At 45.3% G+C, this 17,958-nt stretch overlaps 1 protein-coding gene and 2 non-coding genes across 3 annotated transcripts; all 3 read left to right on the forward strand.

Annotated features, from left to right (window-relative positions):
- The first annotated feature begins 9,725 nt into the window (after positions 1-9,725).
- Positions 9,726-15,906, forward strand: RPS3 (ribosomal protein S3). The gene is made up of 7 exons (NM_001251999.1): positions 9,726-9,788; positions 10,905-11,035; positions 11,857-11,950; positions 12,569-12,663; positions 14,232-14,419; positions 14,892-15,088; positions 15,831-15,906. The coding sequence occupies exons 1-6, from the start codon at positions 9,759-9,761 to the stop codon at positions 15,083-15,085; spliced, it is 732 nt and encodes a 243-aa protein (NP_001238928.1). The 5' UTR covers positions 9,726-9,758; the 3' UTR covers positions 15,086-15,088; positions 15,831-15,906.
- Positions 10,602-10,749, forward strand: LOC112204875 (small nucleolar RNA SNORD15). The gene has a single exon (XR_002938621.1). It is a non-coding gene; the product is annotated as a small nucleolar RNA SNORD15 (small nucleolar RNA).
- On the forward strand, positions 14,641-14,786 carry LOC112204874 (small nucleolar RNA SNORD15). Its single transcript, XR_002938620.1, has one exon. It is a non-coding gene; the product is annotated as a small nucleolar RNA SNORD15 (small nucleolar RNA).
- Positions 15,907-17,958: the final 2,052 nt, after the last annotated feature.

Below are 17,958 nucleotides of genomic sequence, written 5' to 3' on the forward strand. Positions count from 1 at the left end.
CGCCACTGCACTCCAGCCTGGGCAACAGAGCGAGACTCCATCTCAAAAAAAAAAAAAAAAAAAAAGCAATGCTAACCCATTCCATCTAACAAGGATTTTCCATGTGCTAAGCACTAAGCTAAATGCTTTACAGATACCATTTAATTCAATCATAGAAATTCTATGAAATTAATGATAATTCCTCCATGTTATGGATGAAGACTCTTAGACTCAGAAAGGTTAAGTGACTTGCCTGAGATCACAAAGCTTGTAAGTGGCAGTACTGGGATAGGAAATAGACTGAGCTGGCTTCCAGTTTGCCCTCTGTCTGCCTCCACCTGAGCTGCCCACTCCCTTTCCACCCTCCAGGCATGGCGCCAGCGTCCCTCGCCGCCGGGTGTATTGTGGCGCCCCCATTTGTGTGATATTGCAGGTGCACATTGACTCCTCACAGTGGGTATCGACACCTAGGGAGAGATCTGGAAACTTGTGCCCCCGTAGTTTACACTGCCTTACGAGAACAGTGTCATTTTTATTTTCCTGGGTCTTTTTTCTTTTTTCGAAAAGGAGTCTCGCTCTGTCGCCCAGACTGGAATGCAGTGGCGCAATCTCAGCTCGCTGCAACCTCCACCTCCTGGGTTCAAGTGATTCTCCTGCCTCAACCTCCTGAATAGCTGGGATTACAGGCACGCACCACCACTTCCAACTAATTTTTGTTAGAGACGAGGTTTCACCATGTTGGCCAGGCTGGTCTCAAACTCTTGACCTCAAGTGATCTGCCTGCCTTGGCCTCCCAAAGTGCTGGGATTACAGGCGTGAGCCACCATCTCCAGGCTTTCCTGGGTCATTTTTATTTCCTTCTTTGTTCTTTTCAATATTTTTAAATGAAAGCATTTTATTGTTTAAATCAGGAAACTATTTTCATAATTCAGGGGTGTTCTCTTGCTCCCAAAGTGTTCAACCCATTTACGCTGCCTGGTGCGTCCACTACTCTGGTAAACAACTGAGCCTCTTGTAAGCCTCCACTGAAGAACTGGAACTCTGTGACATCTTTTCCAACACCCTGCCTTCCCCAATGCCTTCTCACTGTAATGCCCCTTATGATGCCTATCACACTCATTTATCTGTATCCCCACTCCCAGCTCTGAGCTCCTGGAAGGCAGCAGCGGAGTCAGATTCTTCAGTGACCCTAGGATCTGGCATCGGCACTGGTTCCAAGCAAGAATAACTAATGCCAATTGAATACACTGCATCCCGGGTGCTTTACTATGTGCTAAGCACTTTGCCTGTATTAATTCATTTACTCTTACAACTATTCCAGGGTGTGGGTTTACTATTATTTTCATCACATTTTACAGATGAAGTAACTGATGCACAGATAACACACCTGAGGTCGCCTAGCTGGTAACTATAGAAACCCAGACCAGGAATGCGAGACCAGGCTGTCAGGCTCAAACATACGCCACACTGAAGAGGTGCTTGGTAATGCTTTGCTAAATGAAAAAACCTAGAGTTTCTCCAAAGTATCATTCAATCTGAAAAGTGTTTTGAATACAGCTGGGAGCAGTGGCCACACCTGTAATCACAACTATTTGGGAGGCTGAGTGAGGTGTGAGGATGGCGTGAGGCCAGGAGTTTGGGAGCAGCCTGGGCAACATAGCAAAACCCTGTCTCTAAAATAAATAAATAAATAAATAAATAAATAAATAAATAAATAAAATTGATCAGGGGGAGTGCCTTGAATAGTCCCAAAGGCAGGAAATTACGCTTATTTTTTTGTGTGTCTTTTTTTTTTCTCTTCCTTTTTGTGAAGAACGGGGTCTTGCTATATTGCCCAGGCAGGTCTCGAACTCCTGGGCTCAAGCTATCCTCCTGCCTCTGCTTCCCTGAGAGCTGGGATTACAGGCGTGAGCCACCGCGCCCGGCTTCAAAGGCAGGAATTTAAATCCACATCCCTGCCCACTGTGCGGATCCAGTGGCCACACAGCCAGTTTATTCAGGAAAACCTGAACAAGGTTAAGTGGTTGCACTCACTGAGTTCACCTCTCCTCATTTACTAAACCATTTGGACCTCAGTTTATAGAAGAGAAAGAACACGTATATGTGGGTGAGGGGCTGTGGTGGTCTCACTTCCCTGGCTCCAGGGCTCCAGGCCTCCAGGAGCAATCCTGAACTTCCCTTAATCTGCCTCTTCCATCCTTATAAAGCTGATCTTCTAGGTCAGGGTGGGGTCCCAGGAACTCACCTGACTATGAAACTTAACTGTGAGTTTGCTATCAACTGTCTCTAAAAAAGAAAAAGAAAAAGGAATTGCCAGTCACCCCAGCCTTCAACAACCACCACCCTGATCAGTCAGCAGCCATCAACATCAAGGCAAGATCTTCCACCAGCAAAAAGATTATGACTCACTGAAAGCTCAGATGATCATTGGCATTTTTTATCAATAAAGTATTTTTAATTAAGATATGTACATTTTGGTTTTAGACATAATGCTATTGCACACTTAATAGACTACAGTTAAGTGTGCAATGGTGCAACTATAACTTTTACATGCACTATAGTGTAAATATAACTTTGATATGCACTGGGAAACAAAACAAATTCATGTGACTCACTTTGTTGGGATGTGTCTGCAGCCAAACCTGCAACGTCTCTGAGGTATACCTGTAATTCTAAATGTTCTAGTAGCAAAAAGCAAAAAGAAATAGATGAACTTAATTGTAATAACATTTTATTTAACCCTATATATAAAGTGTTATTGTTTCAACACGTAATCAATATAAAATATTAATGAGACATTATATTCCTTTTTGTATTTCCAAATCTGGTGTGTATTTTATACTTACAGCATTTTTCCATCCAGACTAGCAATTTTCACGTGCTCAAAAGCCCCATGAGGTCAGTGGCTATGGTATAAGACAATACAAATGTATAGTCTGAATAAGAGACTCTGAGTTTGTTTTTTTTTTTTCCTGAGACGGAGTCTTGCTCTTTCACCCAGGCTGTAGTGCAGTGGCGCAATCTCGGCTCACTGCAACCTCCGCCTCCCAGGTTCAAGCAATTCTCCTGCCTCAGCCTCCCTCGTAGCTGAGATTACAGGTGTGTGCCACCACACTCGGCTAATTTTGTATTTTTAGTAGAGATAGGGTTTCACCATGTTGGCCAGGCTGGCCTTGAACTCCTGACCTCTGGTGATCCATCCGCCTCAGCCTCCTAAAGTGCTGAGATTACAGGCGTGAGCCACAGCTCCTGGCCTGAGACTCTGAGTTTTCTATCATAGATCACATTGTAGATGAAAAGTTTTTTTAAAAAAAAAAGAGACTCTGAGTTTTCAGAAGAAAGGATTATACCATTTTGTGTTGTAGGAAAAGACATCCCTATTGTTTCACAAGTGGCCGCATGATCAGAAATCCATATATGTTCGTGTCTCCTTACATTTTTTTCTTTTTTCTTTGTTTTCATTTCACAAGTAACACATGCATATATATATTTTTTTCTTTTTTGTTTTTTGAGACAGAGTCTCGCTCTGTCACCCAGGCTGGAGTGCAGAGGCACGATCTGGGCTCACTGCAACCTCCGCCTCCCAGGTTCAAGCCATCCTCCCACCTCAGCCTCCTGAGTAGCTAGGACTACAGACCCACACGCCCGGCTAATTTTTGTATCTTTTTGTAGAGATGGAGTTTCGCCCAGGCCCGTCTCGAACTCCTGAGTTCAAGCAATCTGCCCACCTCAGCCTCCCCAAGTGCAGGGATTAAAGGCGTGAGCCACTGCACCCAGCCAATATATTTTAAGAAAAGTCAAGCCATAAATTGCTCCTTAACCTCCCCTAATACTGCTGCATTCCCCAGAGGTAACCTTAGTTCTCTATCAGTTGAGTATAAATCCTTCCATGCATTTACATGCATAAATATGTTTTATTATATTTTACATAAATATTATAGAGTAATATTTTTCTGCATCTTGCTTTTTTTCACATAGCAGAATTACTTAATGCTTTTTCCATGCAAGTACACAGATCTATTTCTTTTTTTTTAGTTATTACATAATATTCCATAACTATTTTCCTACTTCAGGGCTTTTTGGCTGTTTATAATTTATTTTTTCACTATTACTAATAATGTTCTAATAAGCATTCTTGTAATCACCCCATGTACATTGTGTGAGTCTTTTTCTGTAGTAGATAAAAAGAAATGTATTTTCTGGGCCAAAGGGAATCTACATCTTCAATTTTAGTGGATACTGCCAAGCTGCCCTCCAAAAAGGAAGTACCAATTCACACCTCACCTACAGAGTGAGGATGTTTGTTTTATCACACTCTTCCATACACTGAATCTTATTTTTATTTTAAGTAGGGGTATTCAGAAGTGTGAGTCTTTTAAGCAATGATACAAAAGCAGTAAAAAAAAAAGATCTGTTCAAATTTATTTGACAGCATTCTTCTATGAATATGCAGAGACTCAATTTGAGACCCAGAGTGAGTCACTGATCAATTTTAAACAAAACACTGAGAATCCAATGACATCATTGTGTCTCTCTGGGGGTGTCAGACTCTAAAGTAAGTGACAACTGAATATAGTCGCTATTGCCCTAGAACAGCAATCCCTTAACAGGTGCCATAATGGAGACCCATGTACCCTCTCTCTGTGAACAGTAGAAGCTCCTCTGTCTTCCCACCTCCCTCTGAGCCACTCTGGAGCAGCGAGGCAGGCACACCCACCCCTATTCCCACGACTTCAATTCTCTCTCTTTCTTTGCCAAGCTCATCGAGTGGGATTCAGGTAAGTTTTTCTCTCTTTCTTTCTTTTTTTTTTTTTTTTCCTGAGACAGAATCTCACTCTGTTGCCCAGGCTGGAGTGCAGTGGCGCAATCACGGCTCACTGCAAACTCTACCTCCTGGGCTCAAATGAGTCTCGTGCCTCAGCCTCCTGAGTAGCTGGGACTATAGGCCTGCCATCATGCCCGACTAATTTTTGTATTTTTAGTAGAGACGGGGGTCTCACCATGTTGGCCAGGCTGGTCTCAAACTCCTGGCCTCAAGTGATCTGCCTGCCTTGGCCTCCCAAAGTGCTGGGATTACAGGCATGAGCCACCATGCCCAGCCTTTGGATTCAGGTAAATTCAATGCTTTCTATGAGGTTCTACTGTTTTCAAACTGTTCCCAGAAACTGTGGGCTGTATTCATTCGACCAGGGCAAATCTCACCTTTGGTTTTCAGGAATTTCAGGAAAGTACCTTTGTGACGCTCAGAGGGCCCCTGCATGGCCCAAGTGTGGCCACAAAGCCATATGTTTCTCAGACACACACAGTCCTCTCTTCACAATCCCAGGGACAATTCTGTGACTCTGTGGGCTGAACAGATAAAGCCTTGCTTTGATTTTGGATACCCAGGGAGAGATTAAGGCACTCTCACTGTCCTTGCTCTTAATTACAACTCAGTGTATCACAACTACTATTGTTCTCATAGCATTATTTTGAGTACTATATTGCCTTTTTCTTATAATAGTCTTAGACAAAGGAAGGGCAGTATGATCAAGACAAAGGCTTCCTTCATGGACTTTCTCCTGGGACTAGGGGGTGACACTCAGGCAGGCAGCCTCCTGGCATCCCTGGGGAAGGGCAGCAGATGAACTACCACATCATTAAGAAGCATTTACCTCAGAGAACTTGCCACTGTCTGATCCTCAGCTTTGAGCCTCCAGAATTTGGTTTTCTGAACATCCCAAATAAGATACAGCATGTGCAGGCAAATTCATATTAGTTCCACGCTACGAGTAACTATCTAAAAACCAGAATCCATGCATTGATTTGTTTGCTCTTCAAACTTTGACTGACACTGGGCCTGAGCCTGTCCAGATCCAAGCTCTGAATAGAATGAATAAAATAGGCTCAGTCCAGGCTCTTACAGAACCTACAGTCTACTGAGAGAAACACATAGACCATTCCAACCCAGTGAGCTGAGTGTTACAGGAGGGGATGCACAGAATGCTATCAAAGCAATGAGAGGAGGCAAAACCCTGAAGAAGTGGTGTATTTAACATGTGGGCAGCAGGGAAGGGAAAGAGTCAGTATGAAGTGAGATTACCATGGGCAACGGGGAGAATGATTGCTAGAGCAAGGTCTTAAGGAAACAGAACTAAACTGGGACCAGAACACAATGGGAAGGCTGGCCTTGGGAAGAAAGAGGGTCTCTTTCCTAAGCCAGGAAGGAAGGAGGAAAGGATAGCCAGGGACACATGGGATTATAGGATGGGCGGGAGGCAGTTTCTGGTTGTGCAATCTATTAGGGGGGCAAGGGACTAGGAGGGAGGTTGACTATTGAAAGTGAGGAGGAGGTTCTGGGGTTCTAGCTTTGTCAAAGATTATAATAGGGACCGTGGGAGAATGTGAGGCATATGGGAATGAAAAATAGAAGCGATTCACTGAGAGGGTCTAGGAGCCTGCTGTGATTTTACTCTGATCCCAGCACGCAAGGCCAGGTGCTCTCCCTCAGCGCCCACATCTCTAGTGAATCCATAGGCAGGTGGATTTACCAGGCTCATGTTTTCAGCAACCTGGCCCCACTCTATAGACAGACCAAGGAGTTGGATGAAGAGGCACATGAAGAGCAGAGAGAGATAACAGATGGATGGGGGGTGGGGGGGGAAGAAAAACAACTTATTCCTAGGTTCCTCATCTTGGTAAGGATGGTCGCCAAGCATTCACAACTGAAGTCAGAAACTAGGGCTTCTGCTGGGCACAGTGGTTCACGCCTGTAATCCCAGCACTTTGGGAGGCCGAGGTGGGTGGATCATCTGAGGTCAGGAGTTCGAGACCAGCCTGGCCAACATGGTGAGACCCTGTCTCTACTAAAAACACAAAAATTAGCCAGTGGTGGTGCATGCCTGTAATCCCAGCTACTCGGGAGGTTGAGGCAGGAGAATCACTTGAACCCAGGAGGCAGAGGTTGCAGTGAGCCGAGATTGTGCTACTGCACTCTAGCCTGGACAACAAAGGGAAACTTTGTCTCAAAAAAAAAAAAAAAAAAGATAGATCCACAGCTACCATTTCTTTGGTTCTTTGGTTCATCCACTTCTTTTCCTTTCTTTTCTTTTTTTTTCTTTGAGATGGAGTCTCGCTCTGTCACCCAGACTGGAGGGCAGTGGCTTTGACCATGGCTTACTGCAATTCCACCTCTCGGGTTCAAGTGATTCTCATGCCTCAGCCTCCCAAGTAGCTGGGATTACAGGCGTGCACCACCACACTTGGCTAATTTTTGTATTTTTAGTAGAGATGGGGTTTCACTATGCTGGCCAGACTGGTCTCAAACTCACGACCTCAGGTGATCCACCTGCCTCGGCCTCCCAAAGTGCTGGGATTACAGGCATAAGCCACCGCGCCCACCCACTTTTTGTCATCTTCCCTGGTCCCTCTGCTCAGCAACCACAGAACTCTGTTAATTCCATGATTATAGGACAGGTCACTTTACATCAGAGTTGTTTTAGTGCTGGAGTTAAACACTCCAATGGCTTCTAGGACCAGAAAATAACTGAGTGGTGCTGCCAGGGAGTGTGGCACCTTGGAAAGCCTCTTTTTGTATAACAGGAAAGGAGAGCACTGCCCATGAAGAAATGTGGGTTCACTATTTTGCTAGATATCTCTATATCCTTAAGAAAAACCTAAAATAGTTTTAGAGAGAAATACCCTGACTTTTAAATGAAGAAAACTATTCAAACTTAAAATAAAACTGTTGGCTGGGTGCGGTGGCTCACGCCTGTAATCCCAGCACTTTTGGAGGCCGAGGTGGGCGGATCACAAGGTTAGGAGTTCAAGACAAGCCTGGCCAACATAGTGAAACCCTATCTCTACTAAAAATACGAAAATTAGCTGGACATGGCGGTGCGTGCCTGTAGTCCCAGCTACTCAGGAGGCTGAGGCAGGAGAATCGCTTGAACCCGGGAGGTGGAGGTTACGGTGAGCGGCGATCGCACCACTGCACTCCAGCTTAGGCAACAGAGTGAGACTTCGTCTCAAAAATAAATAAATAAATAAAATAAAACTGTTATTGAAGTGTTTAGGGGTAAAGTTTACCAATGTCTGCAACTTACTTTGAAATGCCTCAAAAGATGTATTGGTGGGTGGCTACAGGGATGAGTAGATCCATGATAAAGCAACAGCAAAATATTAATTGTAGCATCATTTTCAATTCCCCCTCAGCTTGGTGATGCATACACGTACAGTTTTTTCAACTGTTCTGTAAGCTTCATTAAAAAATGAAGGGACATTTTTAATTTTTTATTTTTTTTAGACTGAGTCTCACTCTGTTGCCCGGGCTGAGTGCAGTGGCACAATCACGGCTCACTGCAGCCTAGACCTCCTGTACTCAAGCAATCCTCTCACCTCTCCCTCCAGAGTAGCTGGGACTACAGGCACACACCACCACACCTGGATAATTTTCTTTTTTCACTTTTCATAGAGATGAGGGTGTCTCATTCTGTTGCCCAGACTGGTCTCAAACTTCTGGCCTCAAGCTATCCACTTGCCTTGGCCTCCCAAAGTGCTAAGATTACAGGCCTGAGCCACTGCACCTGGCTAGAATTTTTTTTTAATTGAAAAAGAAGGCCAGGCACGGTGGCTCATGCCTGTAATCCCAGCACTCTGGGAGGCTAAGGCAGGTGGATCACTTGAGGTCAGGAGTTCAAGACCAGCCTGGCCAACATAGTGAAACTTCATCTCTACTAAAAATACAAAAATTAGCTGGGTGTGGTGGTGTGCACCTGTAATCCCAGCTACTCAGGAGGCCAAGGCAGAAGAATCACTTGAACCTGGGAAGTGGAGGTTGCAGGGAGCTGAGATCGTACTACTGCACTCCAGCTTGGGCAACGGGAGAGAAAAGAAAGAAAGGAGAGAAAGAGAGAGAGAGAGAGGAAGGAAGGAAGGAAGGAAGGGCAGGCCCATGGGACCTTCTGGGACTTCTGTTACAAATTGTAATGGACTTGATGAAAGTAAGGTGGGGTAAATGAGAACAACATAAAGGACACAGAACGCAGTCCCTAGGACACTTAGTAAGTATCAGGTTTTATTATTATCATTTGGAACGGAGGAAATGGGTACAGACTGGGGGACATGAGTTGTTTTGTTTGTTTGTTTGTTTGTTTGAGACAGAGTCTCACTCTGTCGTCCAGGCTAGAGTGCAGTGGTGGGATCTTGGCCCACTGCAACCTCCATCTCCCAGGTCCAAGCAATCCTCCCACCTCAGCCTCCCGAGTAGCTGGGATTACAGGTGCCCGACACCACTCCCAGCTAATTTTTCTATTTTTAGTAGAGACGGGGTTTCACCATGTTCGCCAGGCTAATCTCGAACTCCTGACCTCAAGTAATCCGCCCGCCTTGGCCTCCCAAAGAGGAGTCTTAAATGAGTTTCACTGAGGGATTTCAGCAGATTTTCATTACAGTGTCCACCCTGAAAGTGTAGGGGCCAGAGTTCCACGCTGGTTAATCTCTCTTGCTGTGTGAACTTATACCTGTAATTTCCACCTCTGCACCTCACATTGCTTGTTTTGAAACTATGAGAATTGAACTCTAAGGTCCCCTGAAGTTTAGAAGTCCTGCTGGATGAACCCCCTTTCCTGTTCCTGCCTACATTCTTCTTTCCCTGGACGCCTTACTTACGTAAAAACTACATTTCCCATGAGCACCCACAGGCGTGCACGCAGCGCAGCTCTTTGTCGTCGCTCGCGCCCTTTATACTCACTTCCGCCCGCGAGCCACTTCCTTTCCTTTCAGCGGAGCGCGGCGGCAAGATGGCCGTGCAAATATCCAAGAAGAGGAAGGTGAGCCTCTGGGGACTGGGTTCGGAGAACGACGGCGCCGCGCGGGTCGAGGGCTTCTCGGGGTGCCACCGCGAGGCCTGCAGCTCCGTGGCCTGCCCTGGAAGCGGCTTAGGCTTCCTGGCGTTCCTGCGGGCCGCGGATGGCGGTGGATTGAGTGAGAGGCCCGAGCCAGGAGGGCGCTGTGTGGCCGGGTTCCAAGTGAAGCGCAGAGAGATGGGCACCAGGCGCCCCTTCTGTCCCGGAAAAGGCGTTTGTGAGCATTTGTCGGTCAACGGAATTAGTAAACGTGGTATTTTGAGGGCGTGTGTCATTTCCCTCATGTCTTATCCCATGGTTTTGGGAAGAGAAGGCAGCAGTGTATTCTTGCCTTAACTGGTCGTTTCTGGGTACAGTCTGCTGGCCCCAGGACCTCAACTTGAAGGGTTGCTGACGGTTGCTTGCTCCGTCTGGGGACCCCGGGAGGAAGCTGCCTCGGATTTAACGCCTTGTCATTCCATGGGACAGAACTGTGTAAAAATCATTAGCTTTAAAAATAGACAGTTTGTCATTTCATATATACACTTCGATGTCAAAATTAAATCCACAACTTCTCGAGAGTTAGGATTTGCCAGCTCTGTTGGTACCGTAAAGCCAAATAACATGGCTGGGATTCTTTAGACGGTGCAGGTTGTGTCTACAAGTGAGAGAGCTTATATGTTAAGTCTACTATCTATTCCTTAACAGTGACAAGTACAGTGTCTTTGCTGTGCTGAATGAAGTGTAAATAGGCCATTAGAGCAGTTTCTTGTTTTGCATGTGGAACTGTTTTAAACCCTTCGATGAAGAGATGATGACGAGTCTGACTTGGGGATGTTCTCTTTGCCCAGGTGGCCTACTCTGTGCTGCGTTCTGTGGCACAGTTTAAAGAGCCCTGGTTGAAGTAATTTCCTAAAGATGACTTAGAGGCATTTGTCTGAGAAGGGTTGCTGCACTCCTGTTGGAACAAGGGTTTGGAACCATTGGTTGGAGGTATTTAGTTTTGGTGAGGGATGCATTGACTAATAAGACTAGACTGGCTCAGGCGAAAGTGAGCCTACACCGATCTCCTAATTTTGAACTTTGCTTTGTTTGGATTAGTTTGTCGCTGATGGCATCTTCAAAGCTGAACTGAATGAGTTTCTTACTCGGGAGCTGGCTGAAGATGGCTACTCTGGAGTTGAGGTGCGAGTTACACCAACCAGGACAGAAATCATTATCTTAGCCACCAGGTAAAACTCATTTAACTGGCCATCACCTATAATTGTTGTAAATGCTAAGTTGGTTTATTTATTTATTTATTTTTTTGAGACGGAGTCTTGCTCTGTCCCCGAAGCTGGAGTGCAGTGGCGCGATCTCGGCTCACTGCAAGCTCCGCCTCCCGGGTTCACGCCATTCTCCTGCGTCAGCCTCCCGAGTAGCTGGGACTATAGGCGCCCGCCACCATACCTTGCTAATTTTTTGTGTTTTTAGTAGAGTTGGGGTTTCACCGTGTTAGCCAGGACGGTCTGGATCTCCTGACCTCGTGATCCGCCTGCCTCAGCCTCCCAAAGTGCTGGGATTACAGGCGTGAGCCACCGCGCCCGGCAGGTTTATCCTTTATGAACTTAAGGGGACAGACGGAACAGTGCATCTGGGCTTAGTGAATGTAATTGCTTCTTAAAAGCTAGATTTTAAGGCCAGGCGTAGGATCACTTAAGTTCAGGAATTCAAGATCAGCCGGGGCAACATGGGGAAACCCTCGCTCTACAAAAAATAAAAAAGGGTGTGGTGGTGCATGCATGTGGTCCCACCTATTCCAGAGGCTGAAGCAGGCGATGGCTTGAGCTCAAGAGGTTCAGGCTGCAGTGAGCCATTGGTGTGATCCAGCCTGGGTGACAGAGTGAGACCCTGTCTCAAAAAAAAAAAAAAAAGCTGCGTTTTAAAAATTTTAGTTTTTGTCAATGAAAATTATACGCTTTGTGGCAGAGATTTTGCTACCACACATATATGCAAGATTTAAAGTTACATCTAGCATTTGTGAGAATCTTGAATTGTCACTTTTCCTCCCCAGAACACAGAATGTTCTTGGTGAGAAGGGCCGGCGGATTCGGGAACTGACTGCTGTAGTTCAGAAGAGGTTTGGCTTTCCAGAGGGCAGTGTAGAGGTGAGTGATTCTGGCATATGCCAGAGGTAATGGCTCTTCAGAATGATACTTCTAAAAACTCTCAACTTAGAGACTTTAATTGTTTGTTCATTACAAATGGACTGGTATAACTGTTGAAATTCTCTTAATGAATAATGGGCTTAACTTTGTAAGCCTATTCTGCTAATGGCTGATGGTTAAAGGATTTTACATTCAACTTGGGTATAGAAATGATGCATATGATGGATTAACTGTCCCCATTGGTGTACTTGGCATGGCCAAAGGAGCCAGGGTGGGAGGGCAAGGAACCTGCATTGTGTGTAGGTGGTAGAAGTGCTTTAGGAATTGAGGGATACTGAAATTAAATGCTGTATATGATGGTGGTGTCCGATCTTTTGGCCTCCGTAGGCTACGTTGGAAGAAGAAATGTCTTGGGCCACACTACTACTGGTAGCGCAAAAAATCACGATGTTGAATTTGTGTTGGGCCACAATCAAAGCCATCTCCTGGGCAGCATGCGGCCCGTGGGTTGGGCAAGCTTGGTGTAGAAAGTGATACTTGTGTGGCAAATGCCAAATTTTAAACTTTCAGTTGAAAATAATGGTGATGGTAACAGGATATCCCTTGCTTCCTTTAAAGCTTTATGCTGAAAAGGTGGCCACTAGAGGTCTGTGTGCCATTGCCCAGGCAGAGTCTCTGCGTTACAAACTCCTAGGAGGGCTTGCTGTGCGGAGGTAAGTGTCCTGAGACCTAATGGTCATGACCTTTTGTGTGTATATGTCTGCCATTTGTTAATTTAGCAGATGAACTGTTACAAAGTTACAGGATCTGCTAGTCTCCCAGGGTTATAATAAGATACTAAGCCATGCCCTCACTGAACCGGCAGGCTAACAAGACTACTAAAGCAGCAAGAACTGTAAAGGGTGGTCAGTCCTGTAATGGAGAAGTGTTCTGGGTGCTTTGGGAGTTAAACACAAATAGAACTGTCCAAGGAGGGGACCAACTCCTGTTGGTCTTCTTGAGAAGGCTTTACAAAGAGCCCTGTTGGGGGGGGCGGGGCAGTGGGCAATGAGGAATAATTAGGCCTGTTACTGGGTGTGTGTTACGTATCCCTAGGTAGAAGTGCCTTAGTACTAGTAGGATACCATGAAACTTTAGTAGCAATCATTCAAATCTGCTTAGTGTGTTCACTCTTAAGATGGTATTGTGAAGAGATAAGATAGACCTGATGCAAAATAGCTTAAAATCTAGACACTTAACCTCTGAGTTGCATGCAGATAGTAGTAATGTGAGGGTCTACTGGTAAGATTTCAACAGGAAGTTCTTTGTGCAGTTTGACTGTATGTAAAGGCACTGAAATGCCTTGCCTAGAGGAATGACAGGAAAGCTGTGCTGTAGGAAGGTTGACTGGTAGGGATGGGTAGTGTAGGCAAGGCTCTAGGTAAGGACCTAGAAAAGACGGCTTACCTGGTTTGAGTGCCAGCTAGGCTGCTTAGAACAATGGTTCTCAAGATTAGTGCCAGCCCCAGACCCACCAAATGGGAAACTGGATGTGTGACTCAGCAATCTGTCTTAATAACCCCTCCACATGCTGTTTGCACACATTGAAGCAAGTTAATGAACCTCTCAGCCTGGGATCTGTTATCTTCTAAGGTGGACCATTATACCACCTCTCAGTTGTGGAATATTAAGTAAGATAATGTGAAAGGGCCTGGAGGTGGCTAACTCTCCAGTTAGTATCTCGCAGAGTGTAAACTGCCGAATGAGTTGGGGGGTAGGTCATATTTTAAAATGTTTTATCAGCGTTCTAATAGCAAGATAGCCAGGATCCTAGGTGGGTTAGCTTTCCTAGTGAATGAGACTTCGGAGGTTGCAGAGTATTTCAAGGGACCACAAAGTGGGTAATTGTGGAGTGTAAATGTGGTTCTCAGTTTTGGTTATACATGAGAATTACCAAGGGAGCATTTTTAAATAGATATTCCTGGACTTTGCCCATTTAATTGGCCTAGAGTAGGGCCTAGATGTCAGGGTTTCTTTTGTTTTTTATTTTAGCCTTCTGAGGTGATTCCAGTATGCAGCCAGGGTTGGAAAGTACATATTTAGGAGCTTGACATACTCAATGAATATTACCCTAAGGTTCGGAATGATAGATGTGGAAGAGAATTGGTATTCTTGGGGCCAGACTCTGGTCAAATGTATTCTCCATTAAAGGAACATTGAAAACCAAGTCTTTGTTTTGTTTTTTAAACTTGGTGGAGGTCCTTGACAATAACACAAGTGGCTCTCTTCTGTTCTTTTAAAGGGCCTGCTATGGTGTGCTGCGGTTCATCATGGAGAGTGGGGCCAAAGGCTGCGAGGTCGTGGTGTCTGGGAAACTCCGAGGACAGAGGGCTAAATCCATGAAGTTTGTGGATGGCCTGATGATCCACAGCGGAGACCCTGTTAACTACTACGTTGACACTGCTGTGCGCCACGTGTTGCTCAGACAGGGTGAGCAGCTGAGAGTGCTTGGCAAAGGGCATTTGTGGACAGATTTGGTTTTCCACAGACATCTTAAGTATTTGGGGGAGTTTATCATGGAAGTAGCTGGGCATGTTCATATTCCTTGGTGTATCGATTGCCACGTTGATCTGTAAGAATCGAATTGCTGAGATCTGTCAGATCCAAGAGTTGGTTTGTTGGTTTGTCCTTGTTGTAGCCATCTGTGTACCCTTCAGTGATGACACGATGACGAGTCAGAAAGGTCACGTCCTGCTCTTGGTCCTTGTCAGTGCCATGTTCTGTGGTGCTGTGCACGAGTTCCTTTGGCAGAAGTGTCCTATTTATTGATCGATTTAGAGGCATTTGTCTGAGAAGGGTCCAGACCCAGGGGTGCTTGAGTAAACTGCTTGCTCTCTTTGGTCTTGTGTGATGGGGGCCTTTGAGACCCCAGCTGTGTGCTAACAACTGTGGTGTCCTCTAGGTGTGCTGGGCATCAAGGTGAAGATCATGCTGCCCTGGGACCCAACTGGTAAGATTGGCCCTAAGAAGCCCCTGCCTGACCACGTGAGCATTGTGGAACCCAAAGATGAGATACTGCCCACCACCCCCATCTCAGAACAGAAGGGTGGGAAGCCAGAGCCGCCTGCCATGCCCCAGCCAGTCCCCACAGCATAACAGGTATGTCTGCAAGGGCAGGGGCCTCTTGGGGCAGAATAGGGTCCTTCCGAGTCTTTCTGTTAATACTTGTATCCCACATTCTGGTAAGCGTTCGGTGAATAAAAATTTCATTTATTTGCTTTATGTGGGAGAATACAAGTTGAAGCCTGGGGTCTATTTAACCCTTGGTTCCAGTGGGACAGGTGTTGCCTTTATTCTTTCCAGAAAGAAGTTCCTGCTTTTACTCGTGTATATGAAATAGTTTTCCCTTATCCTCCCTTATTTGCTCAAAATTTTTGGCTCAGTGCAACCTCTGCCTCCCATGTTCAAGCAATTCTCCTGTCTCAGCCTCCCGAGTAGCTGGGATTATAGGCACCTGCCACCAAGCCCAGCTAATTTTTGTGTTTTTAGTAGAGACGGGGTTTCACCATGTTGGCCAGGCTAGTCTCAGACTCCTGACCTCAGGTGAGCCACTGTGCTTGGCTGCTCAAGATTTTCTAGGCACTTTTGCTATTCTGTCCTTTAGCACCCCCTGTAAAACACTAACAAGCCTCCTGTGGTCAACACTTGGGGTTTTTTTGTTTATAGGTGTTGTGTCTCTAGGTGCCTTGTATTTTTTTTTATATGAAAAAGGACAAACCCTTATGTATGCATTTTATTAATGTTGCTGCAAACCCTAAGTGGGAGTGTGTATCCATTTGGTAAATCAGGAACTTAATAACTCTGGTAAAGTTTCTTACTTTTGTGCTTTATTTGGTTTCAGGGTCTCCTTGGCAGCTGTATTCTGGAGTCTGGATGTTGCTCTCTAAAGACCTTTAATAAAATCTTGTACAAAGACACAAGGTCTGACTAGACTGTTCAGTATTCAGACTGAGGGGCATGTTGGCCTCTGGAGCATTACATATCTTCTTGGTTTTAACCATACTTGTGGTATTTGCAAGGGCCAGAACAGTAAGACCCAAGCAGAGCCAACCAGAGAAACAATATTTGTGTGATAGAGAAGGCTGATAGCAAGCAAGGCAGCACCTTGATTCGTTGTCCTGTAGTTCAGGATTGTAGGTTTAGAAGTGGGATATGTTTGAGTTTTTCCTATGCATAAGGCGATCCACGTTGCACATAGAAAGTGAATATAAATGGCCATTATATTTTGTGTCATGCTGTGCTCTAAGTGTTCTTTACATATGTACTCGTTAATCAACCTCTCTAAAGTGTAAAGGAAATTTGCTTGCACCACTGAAGGCACGTAAGGCTCAGAAGTAAATTTGCCTAAGCAGTATAAAGCTATCATTAGAATCCACATTCCTAAGTTGTGTTCTCTTAGGGGATCATGGAACCAGTCATTGGTACTACAGGCTGTTATGTTCTGGAGAACTGTAAAGAACATTTAAATTGTCTCTGATTTTATCTATCAATGTTTTGAAGTATTTTCTACCAGTGTCTGTACTTCACAAGAAATTCGGCACTATTTTTTAAGGCAAAACTAGTGAGGGACAGGTTGGCTTGAAAATCATGAGACTGATGTTAAATCAGATGCTGGTTGATCACAGAGGGGACTTACAGGGAAAGCTGTTACGGGCCTGGAAGGCCTAATCAGGTGGCTGCTTCCTGGTGATGCAGCCTGGCTGATGAGATAACCTTGGCTCCATAGATGGCTTAGCAGGTGCTGTGATGATTTGGTTGTCTTCTCAATTAGACTGAGCTGCACATGGTGTTTATATTGCTTGGCACATGGTAAGGGCTTAATATTTGAGGTAATTATGTAGGGCGCACACTGACAAGTATCTGACCCCCCCTTCCTTTTTGACTCATAAATTGGTCATCTTAACCATTTAAGTGTACACTTCTATAGTGACAGAGTCAGCCCTCTGTCCAAGGGATTTGCATCTGTGGATTCAACCAACTTTGGGTCAAAAATAATCAAAAAGGATGGTTGTGTGTGTATTGAACATGTAGACTTATTTTTCTTATTTTCAAAATACTATATTTTCTTGTCACTTATTTGCTTGTACACTGCAGTGTAGCAGCTATGTAGCATGTACATTAGGTATTAAAAGTAATCCAGTGAAGATTGAAAGTCTAAGGATGTGCCTAGGTTATCTTAGGTATAAATACTCTACCATTTTGTATAAGGAGTTTAAGCATCTGGGGATTTTGGTATTTGAAGGGGGTCGTGGAACCAATCATTGGTACTGCAGGAAGACTGCTCTATATTCTCATTGTGCATCAATCTCCAGAACTTCATCTTGCAGATGTGCTGCCCCTCCCTCACCTTTTTGAAAGAGCCTTTGATGATTATATGGATTCCTGTCTTTTTTATTTTTTGAGGTGGAGTTTTGCTCTTGTGTACCAGGCTGGAATGCAGTGGTGCTATATCGGCTTACTGCAACCTCCGCCTCCTGGGTTCAAGCCATTCTCCAGCCTCAGCCTCCCGCTAGCTGGGATTACAGGCACCCACCACCATGCCCAGCTAATTTTTGTATTTTTAGTAGAGACCGGGTTTCCCCATGTTGGCCAGGCTGGTCTCAAACTCTTGACTTCAAGTGATCCCCCCACCTCGGCCTTCCAGAGTGCTGGAATTACAGGCGTGAGCCACCGCACCCAGCCAGTTGAACTTACTTGAACATCCGCAAATTATTTTTTATTATTTTTATTTTTTGAGACGGAGTCTCGCTCTGTCACCCAGGCTGGAGTGCAGTGGCGCGATCTCTGCTCACTGCAAGCCCTGCCTCCCTGGTTCACACCATCCTACCTCAGCCTCCCGAGTAGCTGGGACTACAGGTGCCCGCCACCAAGCCTGGCTATTTTTTTTTGTATTTTTAGTAGAGATGGGGTTTCACCGTGTTAGCCAGGATGGTCTCGATCTGACCTCGTGATCCGCCTGCCTCGGCCCC

Source organism: Pan troglodytes, chromosome 9 (assembly GCF_028858775.2).
Source record: "Pan troglodytes isolate AG18354 chromosome 9, NHGRI_mPanTro3-v2.0_pri, whole genome shotgun sequence".
Classification (NCBI taxonomy): domain Eukaryota; kingdom Metazoa; phylum Chordata; class Mammalia; order Primates; family Hominidae; genus Pan; species Pan troglodytes.

Excerpts from the sequence above, each read along its gene's own strand:
- RPS3 (NM_001251999.1), top strand. The coding sequence starts at position 9,759 with ATGGCCGTGCAAATATCCAAGAAGAGGAAG. Across the intron at positions 9,789-10,904 it reads AAATATCCAAGAAGAGGAAG|TTTGTCGCTGATGGCATCTT; the intron begins GTGAGCCTCTGG and ends TGTTTGGATTAG. Across the intron at positions 12,664-14,231 it reads GGAGGGCTTGCTGTGCGGAG|GGCCTGCTATGGTGTGCTGC; the intron begins GTAAGTGTCCTG and ends GTTCTTTTAAAG.